Source organism: Dermacentor silvarum, chromosome 1 (genome assembly GCF_013339745.2).
Source record: "Dermacentor silvarum isolate Dsil-2018 chromosome 1, BIME_Dsil_1.4, whole genome shotgun sequence".
Taxonomy (NCBI): Eukaryota; Metazoa; Arthropoda; class Arachnida; order Ixodida; family Ixodidae; genus Dermacentor; species Dermacentor silvarum.
In genome coordinates this window covers 34554668-34575258 of record NC_051154.1, presented here as the reverse complement: position 1 = coordinate 34575258, position 20591 = coordinate 34554668, and the positions used below count along the sequence as shown (strand labels likewise).

General features: G+C 46.4%; 1 protein-coding gene across 1 annotated transcript in view; it reads left to right on the top strand.

The window, feature by feature from the left end:
• The window catches only part of LOC119459963 (nucleolar protein 56-like), a 42785-nt gene extending 26642 nt beyond the window's left edge, over positions 1-16143 (top strand). The window contains exons 8-10 of the mRNA XM_037721389.2: positions 3875-4023; positions 9341-9462; positions 15801-16143. Of these exons, the coding sequence (XP_037577317.1) occupies positions 3875-4023; positions 9341-9462; positions 15801-16079 (550 nt within the window). The 3' untranslated portion in view covers positions 16080-16143. The remainder of the gene's footprint in view (positions 1-3874; positions 4024-9340; positions 9463-15800) is intronic.
• Positions 16144-20591: the final 4448 nt, after the last annotated feature.

Sequence of the window (20591 nt, the reverse complement as noted above, 5' to 3'; positions counted from 1 at the left end):
GACGTGCACCCACTCTTTACGAGTTAAAAGTTGAAAACTAATGTAAAAATGGCATTAGAGCTCCTTAACAAAGTAGAAATCAAGCAGGCACCCAATTTTTTACCAAGAGACACTTAGCATGCCTCTGATTCTAGCAATCAAAAAAAAAAAAAAGACTAAACCTGTGAACTTTACCATTCACAGAATGGCAATTTATTTACTTAAGGGTGGATATAGGGATTAGAGCTATCCTTACCTATTTTTGAACCAAACTTGATAAAAGTTGACAGGTTTGTTTAGTTTCTTCTCCTGATTCTAAAAATGCAGTTATTTTTTCAGTATGTTCATTATTTCATTACATAATTAAGAAAACAATGCCTTTTGTTCTTAGTGCAATAGACAAATAACAGCCACACGAAAATATACAAATAACATATGGATCAATAGCAGAAAGCACAAGACTCACAACATAGGAAGCACTTTTATGATTGGGTCAATATTTCTTACTTTATAGTACACTGAACTCTATTGTTTTGAATATGGCCATGCATTTGGTCATACAAAAAACCAATTTTAAAAACTTAGAATGCAAAAACTTAAAAAGTGCTTCCTATGCTGTATGCTCCAAACATCTAGCTTCATGCTGCAAAAATAATTATTTTTCTATCTGTGATAGTTACTGATATATTACAGTAAATGTATTGCTGGGTGTACAATATTAGCCCTTTGAAGGTCGAATTATTTTGAAAAAACCTTTCCCAGATGGTCAAATTACTTTATTGCAGATATTGAATGTGAAAAATGTATAAAGTCGGGAATAAATAGTGAAAAAAAAATTAGAAACAGTATTTTGATGCCGGCATCACTCAGAACTCCAAATGTTCAATAATATTTCAGAGTGTGGTATTCCTTGAAACACGGTTCTACGCACAGCGCCTTATCGCGCCAATCAAGGTAGCGCCAATCAAAAAGCAGCGCCAATCAAGGTAGAAAGCTTCCACCGCATCTGCAAGAGAGTGCCGACAGAGAAAACTCGCGTTTGGCGCGCCTCCGTTGCGATCACGCGGCGCAACCAAAACCGCGTAAGCGCGTTGCCGCAGAGAGCGAGAATACCTCGTGAGCGGCGCTGATAAACAAGCTAAGACAGCTCCAATCAAGATAGAAATCAACTTCTGCCGCCCCTTCAAGGGAGTGCCGACAAAAAGAAAAATCACGTTTCGCGCGCCTCCGTTGCGATCACGCGGCAAAACCGAAACCGCGAAAGGGGTTGTCGCACTCTGCGCGACGCAAGCGCTGAAGCTAGAAATCAGTTCTGTTTATCTCCGCAAGAAGGTAGCACAAATGGCAAACGCTTCTTGTAAGTCCTAAAAGGTGGCAGCACCTCCCGGTGAGCATGCATTGTCATTATGGCGCGAAATTTCAAATGGGGGATCGAAACCGTACCCGTACGGCAAAGACCTTGCGGGACAGAAAACCGCCGCCGTACACATACGGCAAAAACCTTCAAAGGGTTAGTATTTCGCGAAAATGAAGAAAACAAACTATCTCCCACACTATAGCTTTAAAACTATTAAATATCGACACATGAGATAAGAAACTTGGTAGATCAAGAGAATAGATCCTGAATCCGAAAATTCAATTTTACAAAGCTCGATTTTTTGGTAATTTTTAGGCCTAAAGACCCATGTCCCTCCCCCCTTAACTCTTTCCATACCGCGCCTATTGGGCATCGTTAGCCCGCTATCGATGGTTGGAAACACCACTTTTGAGACCTTCCGCGTCGCTCACGGACACACCGCACCATCGGACGTGAAGGAGAACTATATTTTTGTTTTCTAAGCAGTTTGCTTTTTTCCCGCCAGGTGGTAATTTTTGAACGCACTCCGAAGTTTCGTGATCGTCAAAGTAGAAAGCAAAAATTGCCGCGTGTCTTTACAGACTTGTTATCCCACATTCTTGATGAATTTTATCCCACAATCTTGATTTTGGCAATTTCTATCTTTTTTATGACATGCATTTCGTTAAAACTTTTATGCGTGAGAAGTGCATTCATTCTGCTTTTTGTTTATTATGTATTACACAAAATATTGAGTGTAGTAGTTCCTTCAGAAAAAAATATCTGGCATAACCTACAAAAAACACCTCCCCGGTAGGGAAAGATAAGCCCATCGTCATCTCATCACTCTCGGATACAGTCGAATCCCTCTACAACGAACTTTCCGCCACAATGAAAATTATCCGATTCCCCGTCATCTGCCCATAGAAAGTAATAAAAAAAAAAAAGTCTCTTCATAACGAAGGTGTTTTATTCAGCATTTACGCCTCAACAAACTTTTCGAGAACGAAACTGGGACTAGACTGAAATTGGATTTGCTGAGTAGTCAAATTAGAAGGCCCTTCCAAAGCTGTGACGATTGTATGTCCGCTTGATCGAGGTTTTCATGAACGAACCGATTTGAGCCACTGCAATGCATAGCCACGCATGGTAATCACGCGCCTGCACCAGACTGCACGGGATCACGACAATCGCTGCCGCTTTCTTTGTGGTGTGTGTCCGGTCGAAATGGCTACGTCAACGAAGAAGCGCAAGTTCCTCGCTCGAGGGGCTCGAGAGGACACATACGATCGCCGAGGCAGAAAGCGTAAGGAAAAAAATTTAGCAGTTTCGCGTGAAAGGCAGCCACAATTGCGATAGCAGATTAGTTGACAGCTATAAAAACTAAGGATAGTAGTTTTATTGGCCGTATAAACTTGTAAAAATTGGGCTTCTTCGATTTTCCACTTCTGGCTACCCGCGGGCTGCCAGAGCCAGCCAGAGCACCTTCGTTTTTCTTGGGTTCCTCTGCGCGTTCGTTTTACTCGGGCTGGAAGCTTCTGGCTAGCAGGCGACAAAAAGAGGCGATGAGCGCTTGTCGCCATCTTTGTGGGAACTTGACTGATTGCAACGCGGGCGCGTGAGGACTTTTACCTCGCTCAGCCAACTGGCTTGCGTCTAATGCTAGCACGCGCCGCCCCGGCTGGCGTGCTTTTAGAGTAGCATACTTGGAACGATTCCCGATGTCGGCGTGGTGCGTGGATCGCTGATTGCATTACTTCTAGCGTTATCTTACTAGGATACTGACGCACCGTTCTGCCTTACGAGGCGGTGCCATACGAGCGGCGGTGAACCATTTGAAGCTTTCTTTTGTTTGTATCCCGTGAATGTTTCTTCTCGGCCGTGAACAGCCCCCCGCAAAGTCCGAAAAATTAGTCTGACTGGTAGCGACTCCTTTAGTGGCATTGCAGCGTCCATCTTGGTGGAGCTTAGGGGACAGTGAATGCATTGAACACAGGAAGATTTTTTAGCAATAATAGTTGCTCACATTGTCTACTTACGGTATTTACCGGATTCTAACGGGTTCCTTTATTTTTTCAAGAAAATTGGGATGAGAATTGCCTGCACAGTGCAATCGGATACAAAACCAAAACCACCTTCGCTGTGGTCATGTTTTACTGCATAATAACACTTATGTACTGCGGCGAAGCTGACTTCAGGAAACAGGCTCCCATTGTGCAACACATATTAGACCCTTGCCTATTTTTTTTTTTTCTAAAATATTAAGTGCGCATTACATATCTACATTAGTTTTCTACTTTGGACACATAGAAAGTGGTCACGTGTTAGATCATGTACGCAGACGCTATCAGCATGTTGGATTTGGGAAAATACATATTCCTGTTCTTACTGCACTCACCAGCAGCTGTGCTGTCCAGGAAATGGAAGTGAACAAAGATCAATAGGAATTACAACTTTTGCTATTGTAATTAATATTTTGTGTTCTGAAGCAACTGACCACGGGTTTTACTTACAAATGGCAAATGTGATTGATGCCTGTATAACTGTTTATGCTTGCAGGGCTCTGAAGACTCGAGGCAACACGCCCAAGTATGGTCTTATCTTCCACTCAACATACATCGGACGAGCTGGTGCCAAAAATAAAGGTCGCATTTCACGCTACCTGGCCAACAAGTGTTCCCTGGCTTCTCGGATTGATTGCTTCAGTGGTATGTGCACCCAATTTGCATTTGTTTTCTGGCTGGTAATTCTTCTTTGCTACTGACCCTAAATATGTGCAAGTTGTTGCTACATGAACAAAGCGAGAATATGGTTTTGGCATAACAATTTCTGGCTGATTACAGTAAAAGCTCGATGATACGAATCTCACGGGGTCACGAAAAATATTCGTATTAGCCGAAATTCGTATCATCGAAACACAATGAAAACTACTGTCGAATCTCGATAATTCGAACTCGAAGGGGCCCGAAAATTTGTTCGAATTAAAAGGACGTACCGTATTTCTTCGAATCTAGGCCGATAGTTTTTTTCAAATAATCACATATGAAACTCTAGGGTCGGCTTAGATTCGAGGATTTTAAAAAACGCGCCAGTTTTTAACTGAAACTGATAAATATGGTGCATAGTTAGTGCCATCTAGAAAAGTCAGTATCGCAGCCGCTGCTAGCCGCGCCAGTAGCCAGCTGAAGTACACGAGCGGCGTCGCCATTTAGACCTGCGTCGTATCGGTAGTGTCGGTATGGTGCAGCATCGGCGCGCGGTGTGGCGTTATCGTAATGGCACCAAATGGGCGATGCCACTATAGTGCCGCTTTCTAAACGAATACTGTATTTACTCGAATCTAACGCGCACTTTCAACACGACCCTAATTCTGCGTCGGCATTTCAAAATGGCCGCCTTGCACGCGCGTCGTGCCTAGCTACCGTAGCATGCGGAAGCTTCCTCCGTGTGCTGCAGTACATGTGCTTAGGCAATAGCCTGCCGTGTGTCTTCACGTTCTCAGCGTCTGCTCTATCTATCAGCATGAAGTACCGAGTTCATCATGATGCCGCATTTAAAAGGAAAGTGATCATCTGTGCGGAGACGGACGGAAATCGGGCCGCATCACGGGCGTTCGGAGAATCCGAAACTTGCGAGCGGGACTGGCGCAAACAGAAGGAGAGGATTTTCGCCAGCAAAGCAATGCGGAACGGTTTCAGTGGACCGAAGCAGGACGTAATCTGCGACGATCCACTCCGGCGATACGATCAGGCTTGGCCCTATCTTGAAAGCAATCTGCGACTGGTAAAGTCCGCCGCGCGCCGTGTTTTCGCCGCGTTGAAGCGAGAGGCATGCTAGCACGAAGGCGTGCTTCGTCTCCAGCGTTTTGACAGTTCGTTTCCGCGGTCAACGAGCGAGGTGTGTTCATGTTTGCTTGAGCGCGCGTGACACCGTGCTTGTTAATAGCGGTCTACTAATTTGCTACCGCATTCGATGCATCGCCTTTCGGGCGAAACTGCGACTTTTTTTATTCATCGCAACATCAGTGCATCGGGAGGAAATCTATTTTTCCAAATTTTTCCTCACGGAAAACGGGTGCGCGTTACAATCGAGGAAGCGTGAGAATCGAGTAAATATGGTAGTTGAGCTAGCCGTAGAGGCATCGTCAAACGTTCAAGCCGGGCGGAACTTCGGCATCGGTCTGTCGTTGGAGGGGGCCACGGGAGATGTTTTTTGCGTGCGCCGCAACGTGCGCTCCTTCCAAAAATGCAGCATCTCTAATGCGCTGGGTGGTACTGAATATAGCGCACTGTTTGAATATGTCAGCAATAAGGAAGATAGCGACGAGGCTAGCAGCGATGGTGACATAGAATGAGCTCGGCATGTTCAACTTTAATAAATGCTGTTTCATTTTGCGAATGCTGTCCTCGCTTTTTCGTTCCGCCTACATTCGAGGTAAGTTTTTTTTTTTCGGACTTAGAACTTTTGGGGGGTCGGCTTAGAATCGGAGTCGGCCTAGATTCGAGTAAATACGGTATTTTTGAAGTATTCGTGCACCATAGCACGATTCACGAACGGTGCGAGTCGTGAAATATCGCGGCGCGCAAGCTCATAGCAAGCGCGGGCCACGAAACTGCCCACGCCGGCTAATGGTCGCTTCCCGATAACGACAGAAAACGAAGCTTCAGGGAGCGAGCGGGCGGCGCCGGCACATGGGTGCGCGCGGAGACCGTCGAAGGTGAGGGAGGAGGAGGGGGCGCCAGGGAAGCGGATTTGGCCGCGTCAACTCCGCCGCTTCGGTGGCTCCCCTCGCCCTCCCTCGCAACTCACTCGTAGCTCTCTCACCTTCGACTCCGTGCGCACATCTCCGTGCGCGCCCGCTGCCGTGCTGGCGCCAGCTTATTTTAGCCGCCCCCTGAAGTTTCGTTTTCTGCCGTTATCGGGAAGCGAGCGTTTGCGGGCGTGGCAGTTTCGTTGGCCCGACTGTGCCTCCGCCGCTGCTTCCCTCTGCGCTGATGCCGCAGCGTGCAAGGTCAACATGTGACTAGAAAATAGAGGAGAAGGGTTCACTGCCATTTTATCCGCGTGGCTGAGGCGTCGGCACTAGTGTGTGCTAGAATACGGTTGTCTAGAACACTCTAGTCGGCACGTACACGCTTGTTCCGGCGCGATGCAGAAACAGCGACCTTGCAATTTGAGAGAGGGGGAAATTTCCGCCGCGGGTTCTTTTTTTTTTTTTCCCCCGTTCCTTCGCGCGCGGCATTGAGGGGTCTCTCCTGAGCTTTTGCTCTACGGCGGTGTCGGAGCAATGCCGGTCGGAGGCACTGCCGCGCTATTTGGCGCGCCGCTAAGAGCATTGTCGGTGCGCGGTATGTTCGAAATAAGCGTGTTCGAATTAACGAGATTCGACTGTAGCTAAATTAAAGAGTCAGAGGTGAACTCACTCAGGCACATGTACGTAAAAAGCATTTATTTCTTGAAGCGCCACCGCTTCAAACTCTTCGCGCCCAGTCGCGGAGTCCGCGCTGTGCGGCGCCGCGCCTCCGCACCAAAAGAGGAGAGATAGCGCGTGACTGCGCACTGTTCTCTTTCGCGGCCGTCGGTGGGGCGGCGTTTATTCGTATCAGCCGACGCAGGCTGAAAATCGATTCGTAACAACCGTTCTCTAGCACGTTGCAAAGTAATGGGGCTCGGCCGGGACCACAGAAAAATTCGTATCATCCAGAAATTCGTATTAGCCGTGATCGTATCATAGAGCTTTTACTGTATTTGGAGATCTTCATGGTGGCACATTCTGAACAGTTACGTCCGCCTGAGTTTCTTGCTATAAGATCCCACCACTTTTGTGATAAAATCGATAAAAACGCGTTGGTCTTTGTCAGTGGCATCTTGGACATCTGGCAGTACCAGGCTTTCAGTGGTGATGCTTAGCCACTCATTCACATGGTTAGGAAGAAGCCGGCTTTCTTTCTGGTTTCTTCCACCACAAACCAGCTATGAGAGAAGTGTTCCTTCGCATCCTTGTTCCTGCACTGATATACAAAATTCCCCGTCTTATGTGAAAAAAATTGTTACGAATTGGGGTGCCTTCAGAAAAGCAAGGGTGTGTGTAGGGAAATCACTACTGCTGTCTCTTGGCCTTGCCCTATTCGTAACTGCTGCTGCACGTACCGTATTTATTCGAATCTAGGCCGATAGTTTTTTTCAAATAATCACATACGAAACTCTAGGGTCGGCTTAGATTCGAGGATTTTAAAAAACGCGCCAGTTTTTAACTGAAACTGATAAATATGGTGCATAGTTAGCGCCATATAGAAAAGTCAGTATCGCAGCCGCTACTAGCCGCGCCAGTAGCCAGCTGAAGTACACGAGTGACGTCGCCATTTTGACCTGCGTCGTATCGGTATGGTGCAGCATCGGCGCGCGGTGTGGCGTTATCGTAATGGCACCAAATGGGCGATGCCACTATAGTGCTGCTTTCTAAACGAATACTGTATTTACTCGAATCTAATGCGCACTTTCAACACGACCCTAAATCTGCGTCGGCATTTCAAAATGGCCGCCTCGCACTCGCGTCGTGCCTAGCTACCGTATAGCATGCGGAAGCTCCCTCCGTGTGCTGCAGTACACGTGCTTAGGCAATAGTCTACCGTCTGTCTTCACGTTCCCAGCGTCTGCTCTATCTATCAGCATGAAGTACCGAGTTCATCATGATGCCACATTTAAAAGGAAAGTGATCGTCTGTGCGGAGACGGACGGAAATCGGGCCGCATCACGGGCGTTCGGAGAATCCGAAACTTGCGAGCGGGACTGGCGCAAACAGAAGGAGAGGATTTTCGCCAGCAAAGCAATGCGGAACGGTTTCAGTGGACCGAAGCAGGACGTAATCTGCGACGATCCACTCCGGCGATACGATCAGGCTTGGCCCTATCTTGAAAGCAATCTGCGACGGGTGAAGTCCGCCGCGCGCCGTGTTTTCGCCGCGTTGAAGCGAGAGGCATGCTAGCACGAAGGCGCGCTTCGTCTCCAGCGTTTTGACAGTTCGTTTCCGCGGTCAACGAGCGAGATGTGTTCATGTTTGCTTGTGCGCGCGTGACACCGTGCTTGTTATAGCGGTCTACTAAATTGCTACCGCATTCGATGCATCGCCTTTCGGGCGAAACTGCGACTTTTTTTTATTCATCGCAACATCAGTGCATCGGGAGGAAATCTATTTTTCCAAATGACAGAAAGTTGTATTTCAGTTTGAAAGCATGAGGTACATGCGCGGTACTGGTAAAGGACTTTTTCCTCACGGAAAACGGGTGCGCGTTACAATCGAGGAAGCGTGAGAATCGAGTAAATACGGTAGTTGTGCTAGCCGTAGAGGCATCGTCAAACGTTCAAGCCGGGCGGAACTTCGGCATCGGTCTGTCGTTGGAGGGGGCCACGGGAGATGGTTTTTGCGTGCGTCGCAACGTGCGCTCCTTCCAAAAAAGCAGCATATCTAATGCGCTAGGTGGTACTGAACATAGCGCACTGTTTGAAGATGTCAGCAGTAAGAAAGATAGCGACGAGGCTAGCAGCGATGGTGACATAGAATGAGCTCGGCATGTTCAAATTTAATAAATGCTGTTTCATTTTGCGAATGCTGCTCTCGCTTTTTCGTTCGGCCTACACTCGAGGTAAGTTTTTTTTTATTTTTGGACTTCGAACTTTTGGGGGGTCGGCTTAGAATCGGAGTCGGCCTAGATTCGAGTAAATACGGTAAGTGGAACCCCCACAGTAAACAGGTGCAACTCTCTTTTTGCCCATTGTATTATGGCACAACTAAACAGACTGTTTCATCTAGCAGCCAATGTTCACATAGTCAATGGACCTCTTGTTTGAGTAGCTGTGTTAATTTGTTGTAGCATGGAGGATGAATTTGTTACTGTCCGGGGTTCTTGCATTTCATTGCTCTGTGTTGCAAGAATTTCTGGAGCTTCATGCTATCAGAGCTTAATGATTCTATTTATATTTATCTTGTGTTTATGCAATCTTTAATGCTTTTTTGCCTCTGCCCAGACTTGCCAACAAACATTTTTGGCCTGAAGCTCAAAGAGCAAGTTGAAGACAGGCTAAAGTTTTACGAGACTGGTGACATACCAAGGAAGAATGTGGATGTGATGACTGATGCATTGGCTGAGGTGAGTTGCTTATCTGGACATTACTGATTGGCTCTTACCGTTCCCGGGTGGCTACATTTTGGCTGGAACTAGCTGGTGTTATTATTTCCTCCCATAGGTGCCTTGTTCACAAAGGGGGAAAAAAAAAACTGGAAGGGTGTGAGGTTACATACAGTTGAGCAAAAATGTCATAAGGTGTGAGGGTTGAGCTGGTCAGGTTGTCAGAATATGTAGTGAGTTGAAATAAATGTGCTGATTCAAACTTTTGCAAGACACGTGCACTGTTCCAGTCTGTCTTGTGACATGTGCAGTAAAACCTTGTAACAAAGTTGAAGGGGGAGCGAAAATTATTTTGTTATAATAGTATCCATTATTGCCCTTTACTGCAGTATATGCCTAATGGGGTGCACAGCATTAAACATGCATAAAAGAAGATAGACTTGTGGCCCGTGGAACTGCCACACGACCGCATATGTGATGGAATTTTAATAAAGCAGCAAAAGGGGGATATCTTAGGTGTGCGCAACACATGGCTTTTTTGTGCCTGACACAACTGCCTTCGCGATAGCTGGCTTCTGTTCTAATGTGATGGTCTTTCCGTTTTTCACTTGGCTCATCTATAGTGTTGTGAAACCGGCAAAACGGTGCTGTGGTTAAAGAAAACAGTTTGCACGCTGCAAAGCAGACAAAGTGTCATGGTCATGCACCACGTGGTTAGAACATGTGAGCAGTGCGCCAATTAACGCACCCTGTGCCTTATCGCATGTAAGGTTGCCGGATCGAATACCGGCCGTGGTGGCCACATTTCGATGGGAGGCGAAATGCAAAAACGCCGTGTGCTTGCATTGTAGTGCACGTTCAAGAACCCCAGGTGGTCAAGATTAATCCGGAGCCCTCCACTACGGCGTTCCTCATACTCAGAACTGGTTTTGGCACGTAAAACCCCAAAAAGAAGAGGTGTGAAGTGCTGCTCATAAGAGCGATGTTGTCATTGCCATCTATTGAATGTGTCTAGCAATCTGTAGCTTTACACACGACGAGACTGGTGCACATGTGTGGTCAAGCGCCAGACGTGCGTTCCAGACTGGCTGTGCTTCACCGCACTGTGCCTACAGTGCTTACCAACTGCAGTGCCGCTACAGGCGACACAAAACGCTTCTGGCGAAGAGCTGTGGTCGTGCCACTTAAAAAAGGTTCTAGTACACTCTAATGTGGCACACAACATGGTGTGCCAACAATGCAGCTGTCGCATGGCTCCACTGCATGAATGAGGAGGCCAACAAACCATACCGTGCCAGCTTGGTTTGGCCGATTTGTGGTCTCCGAGATTGCACTGCCTCTAATGCAATCTCGGAGGCCACCTAGCTGCACCAGCCTGCGCAGTGCGCCACAGTGAGAGAGAGAGTAGGTGCACTGGTCTTTCGCACCACCGCTCACAAGCAGCAGCTGACTATCGCCATTGCACTTCTTTCTCATTGTGGTGTGTTGTAGGATGGGGCCTCAGAAATTGCATCGGTGCAATCTTGGAGGCCATGCCTAGCTGTGCCAGCGTGCATGGCAGCGCAGTGTAAGAAAATGTGATGGCACTAGAGTTTTGTATAAGGGCACCCAAGCATTAGGGCCGTCTAGTGCGTGGGTACATCTTACCCAAAGCAGAAAAGCCTTATAGGTTTGCATCCCTAAATGCAAGTCGCACTCAAGTCGCACGCACTCGCAGTGCCGTCAACAGGTACAGTAAAACCTCGATAATTCGAACTCGGTTAATTCGAAATTTCGGTTAATTCGAAGAATTTGAGCGGTCCCGTTACTCTCAATGCAAATTCTACCGGATAATTTGAATGGCCCGCGCGGCTTTATTCGGATAATTCGAAGTTTCCGGCTAGTAGCAACGTGCGGCGGTTAGGTTAGGGCGCTCCGTACAGTCGCCAACCGATTTTCCGAGCTCGTGGGGACTGAAAAATAGTCCGGAAAACTCGTTCGGCCGAAAAAAAAGTTATTAGTGCGGCTTAAAAAAAATCTCTAATAATGCCCTGCCTCATACTACCCTTGGAGGTGATCAACTTGCTGGATTTGCGCAGCAATGACGTCGTCTCCGTGTACAGTCGACACGAACGTCACCGCGTTGGCGATCTCCGCCAACGGAGTTCGCCATGGAGATCCAAGAAACGAGCTTCGCACCGCTTAGCTCTCGCCAAAGTACAGGAGGTAGCGCCGATCACTGAGACATGGGTCTCCGAGACACCTGCTCAGTGTACACGCCACATTCCAAATAGCAACCGAAACTTCAGAGAAAAAAAACTCACTGAATTAACACGCGTGGTGTCAGCGCGCACGAGCGAGCGCGGCCGCCGCAGCGAGCGAATGCTCGTGCGGTCTATCGCTTCAACGGAAACTAAGCGGCGAGAGCACAGCGCATACAAAAGGTCAGAGCCGTCTGGAGATCGCTTTCAAGATACGGTGCGCGCGAGAACCGCTCCGGCGCTAAGTACGCAGTTGTTAGAAGAGTAGAAGTCGCCCCCCCCCCCATACCGTGCGAAAATGCATGAACTCAATGGGAACCCTGATGGTGCGTTTTTGAAGTCCGGAATATCCAGCAAGTCCAAATTTTTGGAGTCAAGCACCACCACGCCCGCTTTCGCGGCAGTTATCGATTCCGTGAACATCGTTCGCAACTTTGTTGAGTGCAGTGCGGGTGATATTTGTATGCTACGTTTTCTGAGCCAGCTGGAGAGCATGGCACTAGGGGCGGCGAACCAGCGCGCCAAGTAATCCCTCATCGGGGATTACTTTGAGTAATTTTTCTCGGACATGGAAAATAAAGGTGATTTCTTATTGCGGCAAGTTCTTGCTTGTTTTCTTTTTTATTATTCATTTCGGTTAATTCGAAAGTCCGCTTAATTCGAAGAATTTTCGCGGTCCGGCGACCTTTGAATTACCGAGGTTTTACTGTAGTCACATGTGGTGTTTGCATTTCCTAAGCTATAAAGCTAACCTTAAAATTGGAAATAAATGTTTTTACATAAAAGGTAACTTAAGGGGGGACCTGGGTCTTGGACTAAATATTTTGTACAATCTTTATTCTTGGACGTATAGTGCTGAAAACTTGTACATATATGTAATGTTATGTGCTTATTTCCAATACAAGGTTTGTTTATGTATATGTCCTTGGTTTCAAATTTTATGCAAGCTTCCTTTAATTATCTTCCGGAAAGATTTGCCAATTATGTGTTCCTTAGATATCACTAAACAGGGTATTAATGGTTTTTGTACGATTCAAGGAGTGCAACAAATGAATCTTATTGCTCTGCCTTACCTAGAACAAGAGTTGCGACACTTCAAAGCTTGAAACTCGGAAAAAGTGTTTCTGGTGACTAATTCAATACCTCGTAACTCGTGTTCTAGATGCGGCAGACCAATAAGGTTGGTTTTGTTGCACTCCTTGAATCATACAGAAGCCAGTGATACCCTATTTAGAGATATCTAAAAAACACATAATTGGCAAATCTTTCCGGAAGATAATTAAAGGAAACTTGCATAAAATTTGAATCAAAAGAGATAAATGAAAATTGGCCTTATATTCGTAATAAGCACATAACATTACATACACATACAAGTTTTCAGCACTCTACGCCAAAGAATAAAGATTCTACAAAATTTTTAGTCCAAGACCCAGGTCCCCCAGCAGCAAAGGTCTCGTTGACAGGAAGCAAACAATTTAGAGCAAAGAATAGGTTGCGATAAAAGCTGCATATTGCGTTGCCAAGCGTGCCCTGTCTTTAGAGCGATCTGCATCGGGGGCTGAGTCTATAGGTGCAATGGCGGCTTATACCTTTGTGCGTGCTCGTGCTCAGTATGCGTTGAAGCTATACACGGCACGAAGGTCACATCGCTCGCTGTTGCTGCCGTGCTTCCTCGCGCCAGCGTTTTGACAGCTAGTGTCCGCGGTCATCGAGTGTGATTTGTTCATGTTTACCTGTGCGTGCTGACACCATGCTGGTTAAATTACCTTGCAAGTTTATACGGCCGATAAAACTACTACAGTGCAGTCCACTTATAACGATATCGAGAAAAACGAGAAATCCGATCGTTATAACCGATTATCGCTATATCTGGACTGCGAAAAAAAAAAAGCCGAATATACCTTTGCAGTCCCGAAACCGAAACTGACACTTGCGATAAAAAATCGGCGTCGTAGAAAGTAGGCCGTGAAAAATGAAACTTTTATTTATACCTCTAAATAGCGTCTCACTCGTTAGGCACGCTGAAATAAAAATCTGCACTTGCTTCGGAGTCACAACCGCCGTCCATCTGCTGCGCGAACACTGGCGGCTATAATTTAGCGCGCATGAATTCAATGAGCGACTCGATCGACGATGTTGCACTTTGGTTGAACCTCGGGGTCGGTGTCAAAGGCGGGCAATTGTCAGTCTCGTTGTCACTGCTGCTGCTGTCATCGCCTCCGTTGCACAACGCCGCCGTCTGTCGTGACAACGATCGCCCCGTCGGAGTTCTCTTCGCAGAACGAGGCAGCACTATTTTCACTCAGAAGCTCCTCCATCGAAGCACCACCTATTTCATCGTCAGTAGCGACGTGCTCCCAGAGATCGGACACCACCGTGTTGGTTTCGCCCATGGGGTTTTCGTCGTGGCGCATGAAGCCCGCGTTTTCCGTTGATCGGCATGGACACTGCTTCTAGCCTTCATGATCGTGGCGCTCCCGGTTTTCATAATCGTCATATAATCCAATGCGCGAGCGCGTACTTCAAGTCTTGCAAAATTTGCAGCTTCGTCTCGAGAGACGCAGCTTTGCGCTTTGACGGCGCACCTCCCGCTGCTTCCGCGGTGCATAGGCCGCGCAGGTGCCGCTTGCTTATCACTTTCTCCCCCCTCTTGCAAAATTAGTTTCGTCTCAAGGGGTGCACCTGCCGCTGCTTCCGTTGAGAGAGAGCGCGGCAGGGAGCGCAGGCGCCCCTCGCCAGAGGAGGCGTTGCCTTCGCTTATCGCCTTTCTTCCGCCCTCTGCTCGCGCGACCGCCGGGGACGCGGGGGTGAAGCAGCTGGCGCCATCTTGTGCACGCTGCACCAACTTGCGATGCTCTCCGTGGCTTTCGCAATCGGCGCGCGGGCGGGATGCGCTGCGCGGTAATGGCGGCAGATACGAACTCGCGAAGGCAAACTTTTCGCCCTGTCTCGGTTAAGGGCAACGTAGGAACGCAATTTTCACAATTATTCTGCATGAAAATCACTGCCCAGAAGCAAAATTTCAATCGTTATATCCGATATGCGGTGAATAATATATCGTTATATACGGTTTTTTTTCTCATAGCCCCAATGCATAAGTTGATACTCTTAGGTCGACTCATCGTTATAACCGATATATCGTTATATGTGGTATCGTTATATGTGGACTGCACTGTACCCTTACTTCGTAACGCTGTCTACGCATTTGCTATCGCAATCGATGGTCTGCCTTTCGGGAGTAACTGCAACTTTTTTAGAGGTGGCCACAGGAAAAAAGAAATAGCTCAAAATTTTACCCAACTACCCATACCCAACTTTGCGCATATTTTTCGGGAAAGTGCGTTCATTATGCGAGTAACTATGGTATTTGGCCATTGTGCCAGAAAACCCCATATATCATAATCAACAGGAGATCATAATCAATTCTCAGCAAAATGTAAGCAATACATACAGCCAGCAGTGTTCTGACTTAGTGTCAATTGTGGTTTGCTGTGCTCACTGTTCGTTCAGTTTATTGGGGAATCTGTCACATGGCGGCAGGGGCACAGACAAAAAGCCACAAGTTCTTGTGCGCTCAAGGCACTTCATATAACTGTTTTCACATGTTTTTGTTGAGCAATTGTGCAAACACGCTAATGTGTTGTGCCGTGAGTTGTGAGTATGGCTGTGAAACAGCTAAAAAGCAAGTGGGCATGTTGTAAACTTCGCTTGCCACTGCCGGTACTACTGTGCGTGTGTGCATAGCATTCATTTGTGCATGACTAAGAGTAGCAGGATTCAAATGCATGGCTAATCCAAGGCTCTTGTAGCAATGCTTGAAAAGCACTATGAACCTCATGAAGTGCTTAAAAACTGAATTTCCTTTTTTTTTGGTGAGCTTTAGCAGATTCTATTTGCATGTCTGACCGCGAAGTTGCAATTGGTAATTCAAGCCAGTCCAGGCCTGTTTGAAACTGTGTGGTTGTAGCTTTATTGTGACTTTCTGGTTTTCAAGCTGTCGAAATATGGCAATGCTTTGGTCCTTGTAAATGCTTTTTCAGAACCTTGGAAGGCCTTGAAAGCCCTTGTTTTTTTACAATAACAGTTATTAACCCTACTTTACTGTTGACTCTTTTGCAGGCGCAAGCTGCAGCGGCTGCTATGAAGAAGCAGAAGAGAAAGGAAAAGAAGAAGAAGAAAAAAGAAAGGGAAGCAATGGACAATAGCACCATGGACACAACAGTGGATGCAGAAGAGCAAGAGGAAGAAGAATCGCCACCGAAAAAGAAGAAGAAAAAGAAGCATGCAGCTGTGGAAGATGCAGATGAAGCAGCTGAGCTGAATTGCAATGGGGACGCTGGTGACGATGTTGTGAAAAAACCGAAGAAGAAGAAAAAGAAATCCCAGGAGAGTGAATGAAGTCAAATTTCTGTACAGGAGTTCTGTTGGCAGAAAATAAATCATGTTTTACTTTTTACAGGAACGCTGCTTCGAAATTGTCAGTCTGCTGCTTTGAACAGAGTGGCTGGGGCTACTGCTGCTTTGTTTTACAAGTTTGTGGCACACCTGGCACATTTGTATAGGATTAAATATAAAAGTTTATGTATGTAGCCGTTATCCCACATTTTTTTATTGAGCAGTTTTTCTCTATAAAGTGCAGCAGGTTGTTTGAGCTTACAGGGCACAATTCTTTATGCATTTTAACGCTGTAGCGTTAAAGGCTCTGTGTCGCAGAAAATCCGGCGTTGGTGTCAGCGTCCGTGGCCAAGAAAATCATCCCGAACCACGCAGGCCATCCCGCGTGGTGCAGAGGAGCTGGTGAACTAATCGAATTCCTCAAAGTAATGTGTGTCAGAAAAATCGTAAAGTATGACGTAACCACCACCTACAGACGTGATAGCGTTGGATTGTAATTTGCATATACGAGAAAACATTCTCTTACGTGGGAAACTCAAACACAAGCCCCTTTTCCAGTATTTCTACAACTCGTACAGCGCTGCACTGTGGTTTGCTCCTTGCAAAAATACCATCCAGATGTCGCTCGCCTCCTTGGCAGCCGCATGCAGAGGCGAAGTTCTAGAGAAAAAAAGTTGCAGTTGCCGGGAAGCCTGATAAGCCACCAGGGACCTTTGAATGCTATCGCGTTCCACTCTTAAAGGCAAAGCTTAAGCGTCCTGTGAATTTTTCGTTAACATGGAGTTGGGGGGGGGGGGGGGGGGGGGCTACGTGACATCCAACCACTAAATTGAATTAGGATGGGTGAAATATCTCTACTTGTCATTTCGTTTACTAAAGTATAGTTTGCAATCGCCTGTTGCCAATTGCAATTTTTAAAAAGCAGAGTTGAGCTCTCTCTGGCCTTGCACTTGTTTACTACAACGGTAGCCGGGTGTTGCAGTAAACACCGCCATCTTCTCAATAACAGCTTTGCAATACGCACAATGTCTTTTTCTGCCATAGTATTGCCAGTTGTGGTCTCCAAAATATGTTCAGATGCCGCCACTGGAGTCTACGTACCGTGCTAATGGTGAAGTGCAATAGCTTGGCGATTAATTGCCTGTGATAATAGCATGGTACCCTTGGAATTTTGTCTACCATAATGAGCCAGTATGGTACTTCTATGCAAAATTACCATAATCGCTCATTTTGCAGCAGAGCTTTTAAGTAGAGTTCCACAACAGTTTTAATGTGGCGAAAGGTGTGACGGTGTGGCCGATACCAAATGTAAATGCTACACGTGTTGGAGCCCTAAATTTGCTTTGAAATGTAATGATCAATTATAAAAGTTAGTGTGTATCTCATTTGAATAGACAACAAACTTAACGGCTGTTCAGGGTAAATTTGACACTTGTAGGTTGAAGGCTAAAAGAGGCCATCACATCACTAAAATTAAATTTATTGGGCACATAGAAAATGGACATAAAGCTGACAAGATGGCAAATGTGAAATCACTGAAAGCCACCCTCGGGATCCACAGCTTCCTTGAGGCAGCTCTGAAGTCGGGCACATGCAACCTTCACAGTGTCACGAGGGAGAGCCGCAAAGCTGCCTAAATCTCCAATCAGCTGGGTTGTCACGCTCCTGCCAATGCGGTTAGTTAGCTGCTCAATCGTGCCCCACATACATTAATTCTGAAGAATGTAATCAAGGTTTATAGGGGGGCCATACATTGGAACTGGTGAACTCGTAAAAATTCTCGGACAACCCCACCGGTATGGCAGGGAGCAGAGTCTTGCTGCCACACGTAGGGTCATCCGGCAGCTGCTCTCTCCACCTAAGGCTTCACAGCTGTACAGCAGCTTCACATACCCATTTAAATTGAGCCTGAGTCCCTGTGAAAAGACGGGGCATCTCGTCACCTTCACTGGAGACACATCCAAACACCATCACACTATGAGGAAATTTGATCTTCATGACACATAAAACATCTTTAACCGCGGCTTCATAGTTTCCATTGCACCTCTGCATTTCAATATTGTATCACTTTTACGGTGCATTGAGTTGCAATTTGGCTGCTCGGTGCAAATCATGATGATGCAGGTAACTCTTGTGTAATATTTCATTGCCTTCGTGTCCATTGCAGTTCCGTTTGATGGGTTTATCAGAAACAAGATAGAAATTGTATAAAGTAATATATATTGGTAATTCATATTTTTATCTAATTATACCAACTGTCAAGTTTACCTTTAATACCCAATAAATGCGCAATTTTTTTAACCAGCTGTATGTAATTTTTGTTGCCTTGTATTGGCTCCACTTTTGGGAGGTCAGCTAGTAGTTGCCATTGGTGTCATTGCATGTATGCAACGCATTATCTCTACTAAGGTGAAGATAATGCTATATAATGCTCTTGTGGTATCTATCATGCAGTACTGCATCCTGGTGTGGGGCACAACTGGTGCGACAAATTTGCACAAACTACATTTGCTGCAGGAAAGAGCCGTGCATCGCTAATATACATTATACCTACTCCACAGAACCTCTTTTTTCTAAATATGAAATTCTTCCTGTGTTTTGTTTTTACAATTACAGGTTGATGTTGTGTTATAAAGGTTTCGTTAAATTTGGTATTGATGATGCAATTCACCTGGCAAGACTACACGTCAATACAAGTGTTTGACCAGACATAGAGATACGGTTTGTACCCACCCCTAGAACTTTCCATGATGACCAATCTTTGTCTTACACACTACCTTCGCTGCTAAACAAATTAAACCTACAAGATTTTGATCCTTCCTGCAACCGAAACGTTTTTGCCAGCTTATTTAATTGCGAGACTAGTGTATGCCTTCCCTTGTTTTCCTGTTCTAGTTGACCGCTGCTGTTCATGTTGTTAATCAATTGCATTGCCATTTTTTGCTTGTGCGACTGTTTGCCATTCTGTTACTTTCATTCTGCATTGCACGTCACTCTCTAATGATTGTACACTTAGCAATTTTTATGTATGATTAGCCGTCATCATGCTGTTCCGCCAACTTGTAAGGGGTCGGGACCTCATCAAGCTGTTTTAGCTTTTAGTCCCGTACTCCTCCTTTTCAAAGGAAATAAAATATGATTGATTGATAGTTTGTGCGGCTGTAGTGGCGAGATCTTACGCCGTGGTGTTGCAACGCTGCCTGTGTGAGCTGTCCTAACAGCCAGCCACAACTACAACTGCTGCTGCATTTGATTGAGGCCATGAGCCAGCAAACAGACCCCTGGTACTTACGAAGGGTGTGAGAACTTGCTTGTACAGCTTCGCTGCCTTTGATGCATCAGTTGTCAGATTGGTATACATATGTGTGTGTGTGTGATTTAAGTGGTACAGTTAAACCTGCTTATAACGAACCTCCATATAAAGAATTCCTGGATGTAACGAAGTTTTTCTATTCCCTGCCGTTACTCCATAGGAGCACATACATTTGAGACCTCTACGTAACGTAGTGGCAGCGGGAGACCCCCTCGAAATAACGAATTTTCCCCGCCGACAACCTAGAGATTTCGCCCCAAATTTTGTCATTTTTGCGCGAGCAGCAACCAGAAGCACCTTCTCCACCGCGATGGAATGCGAAGCGGCGGCGTCGCGCTTGGTGCGCTCTAATTCACGGCAACTGCGAGGCGAGAGCGAGCGCACGTGTGCGTGCGTGTGAGCGTACGCGATGCGGGCCTGCATCCCTCGACCCGGCGATCTTGCCGCCGCGAGCGTGACCTTTCCCCTCCCTTCATTCAAACCTGATCCCGCCGCTTGCTGCAGCGGGCCTAGCCCGCCAAGCCGGCACTCTCCTTTTCCAGTTGATGTTGCAGAAAAAGAAAAAGTTTTTTTTTTCAACGCGCTGGCAGCGCTATTCTTTGGTTACTGCGCAAATCTCTGCGCTTCACTTCACTAACCTGACACTAGGTGACACCAAGGAGGTTTAAAAAAATATCTGGAGTGGCAGCTGCCGCAGTTTTTTACCAGCACAGGTGGAGCCACAGTTTGCCTATACTTCTACTCTGAAAGAGGGCTGTGACAGCTGAAATCTGCTAGCAGCTCACGTCCTTTTGGTCAGTTATTGCAAATGCTAGGCTAATTTGAAATTAAAAGCTCGAACATTTCGCTTAAAATATTACCTTTGGCTGTGTATTATTATCATGATGTGCCATAAAATTTGAAAATAACTTAAGGCTTTCTTCTGAAACCAGTGACAGAAAGGAAGACGTCCAACGATATCTGCACGGCTAAATTATCCACCTAAAAACAGCACGGAGTGGGAAGAAAGTGCTTAGTATATTCCCCGCTATTTCCTAACGTTATTGCTTGCCTATGGTAAGATGGCGGCGGTCCGGCTTCACTTTTGAGACGGCAGCTCCACTCCAGCATTTTTTTTAAAACCTCCTTGGGTTACACTATACGATGCTAGACGCCATCGTGTCGCTCGCTCTTCGTTTCCGACGCCTCGCGCTTGTGCGAAA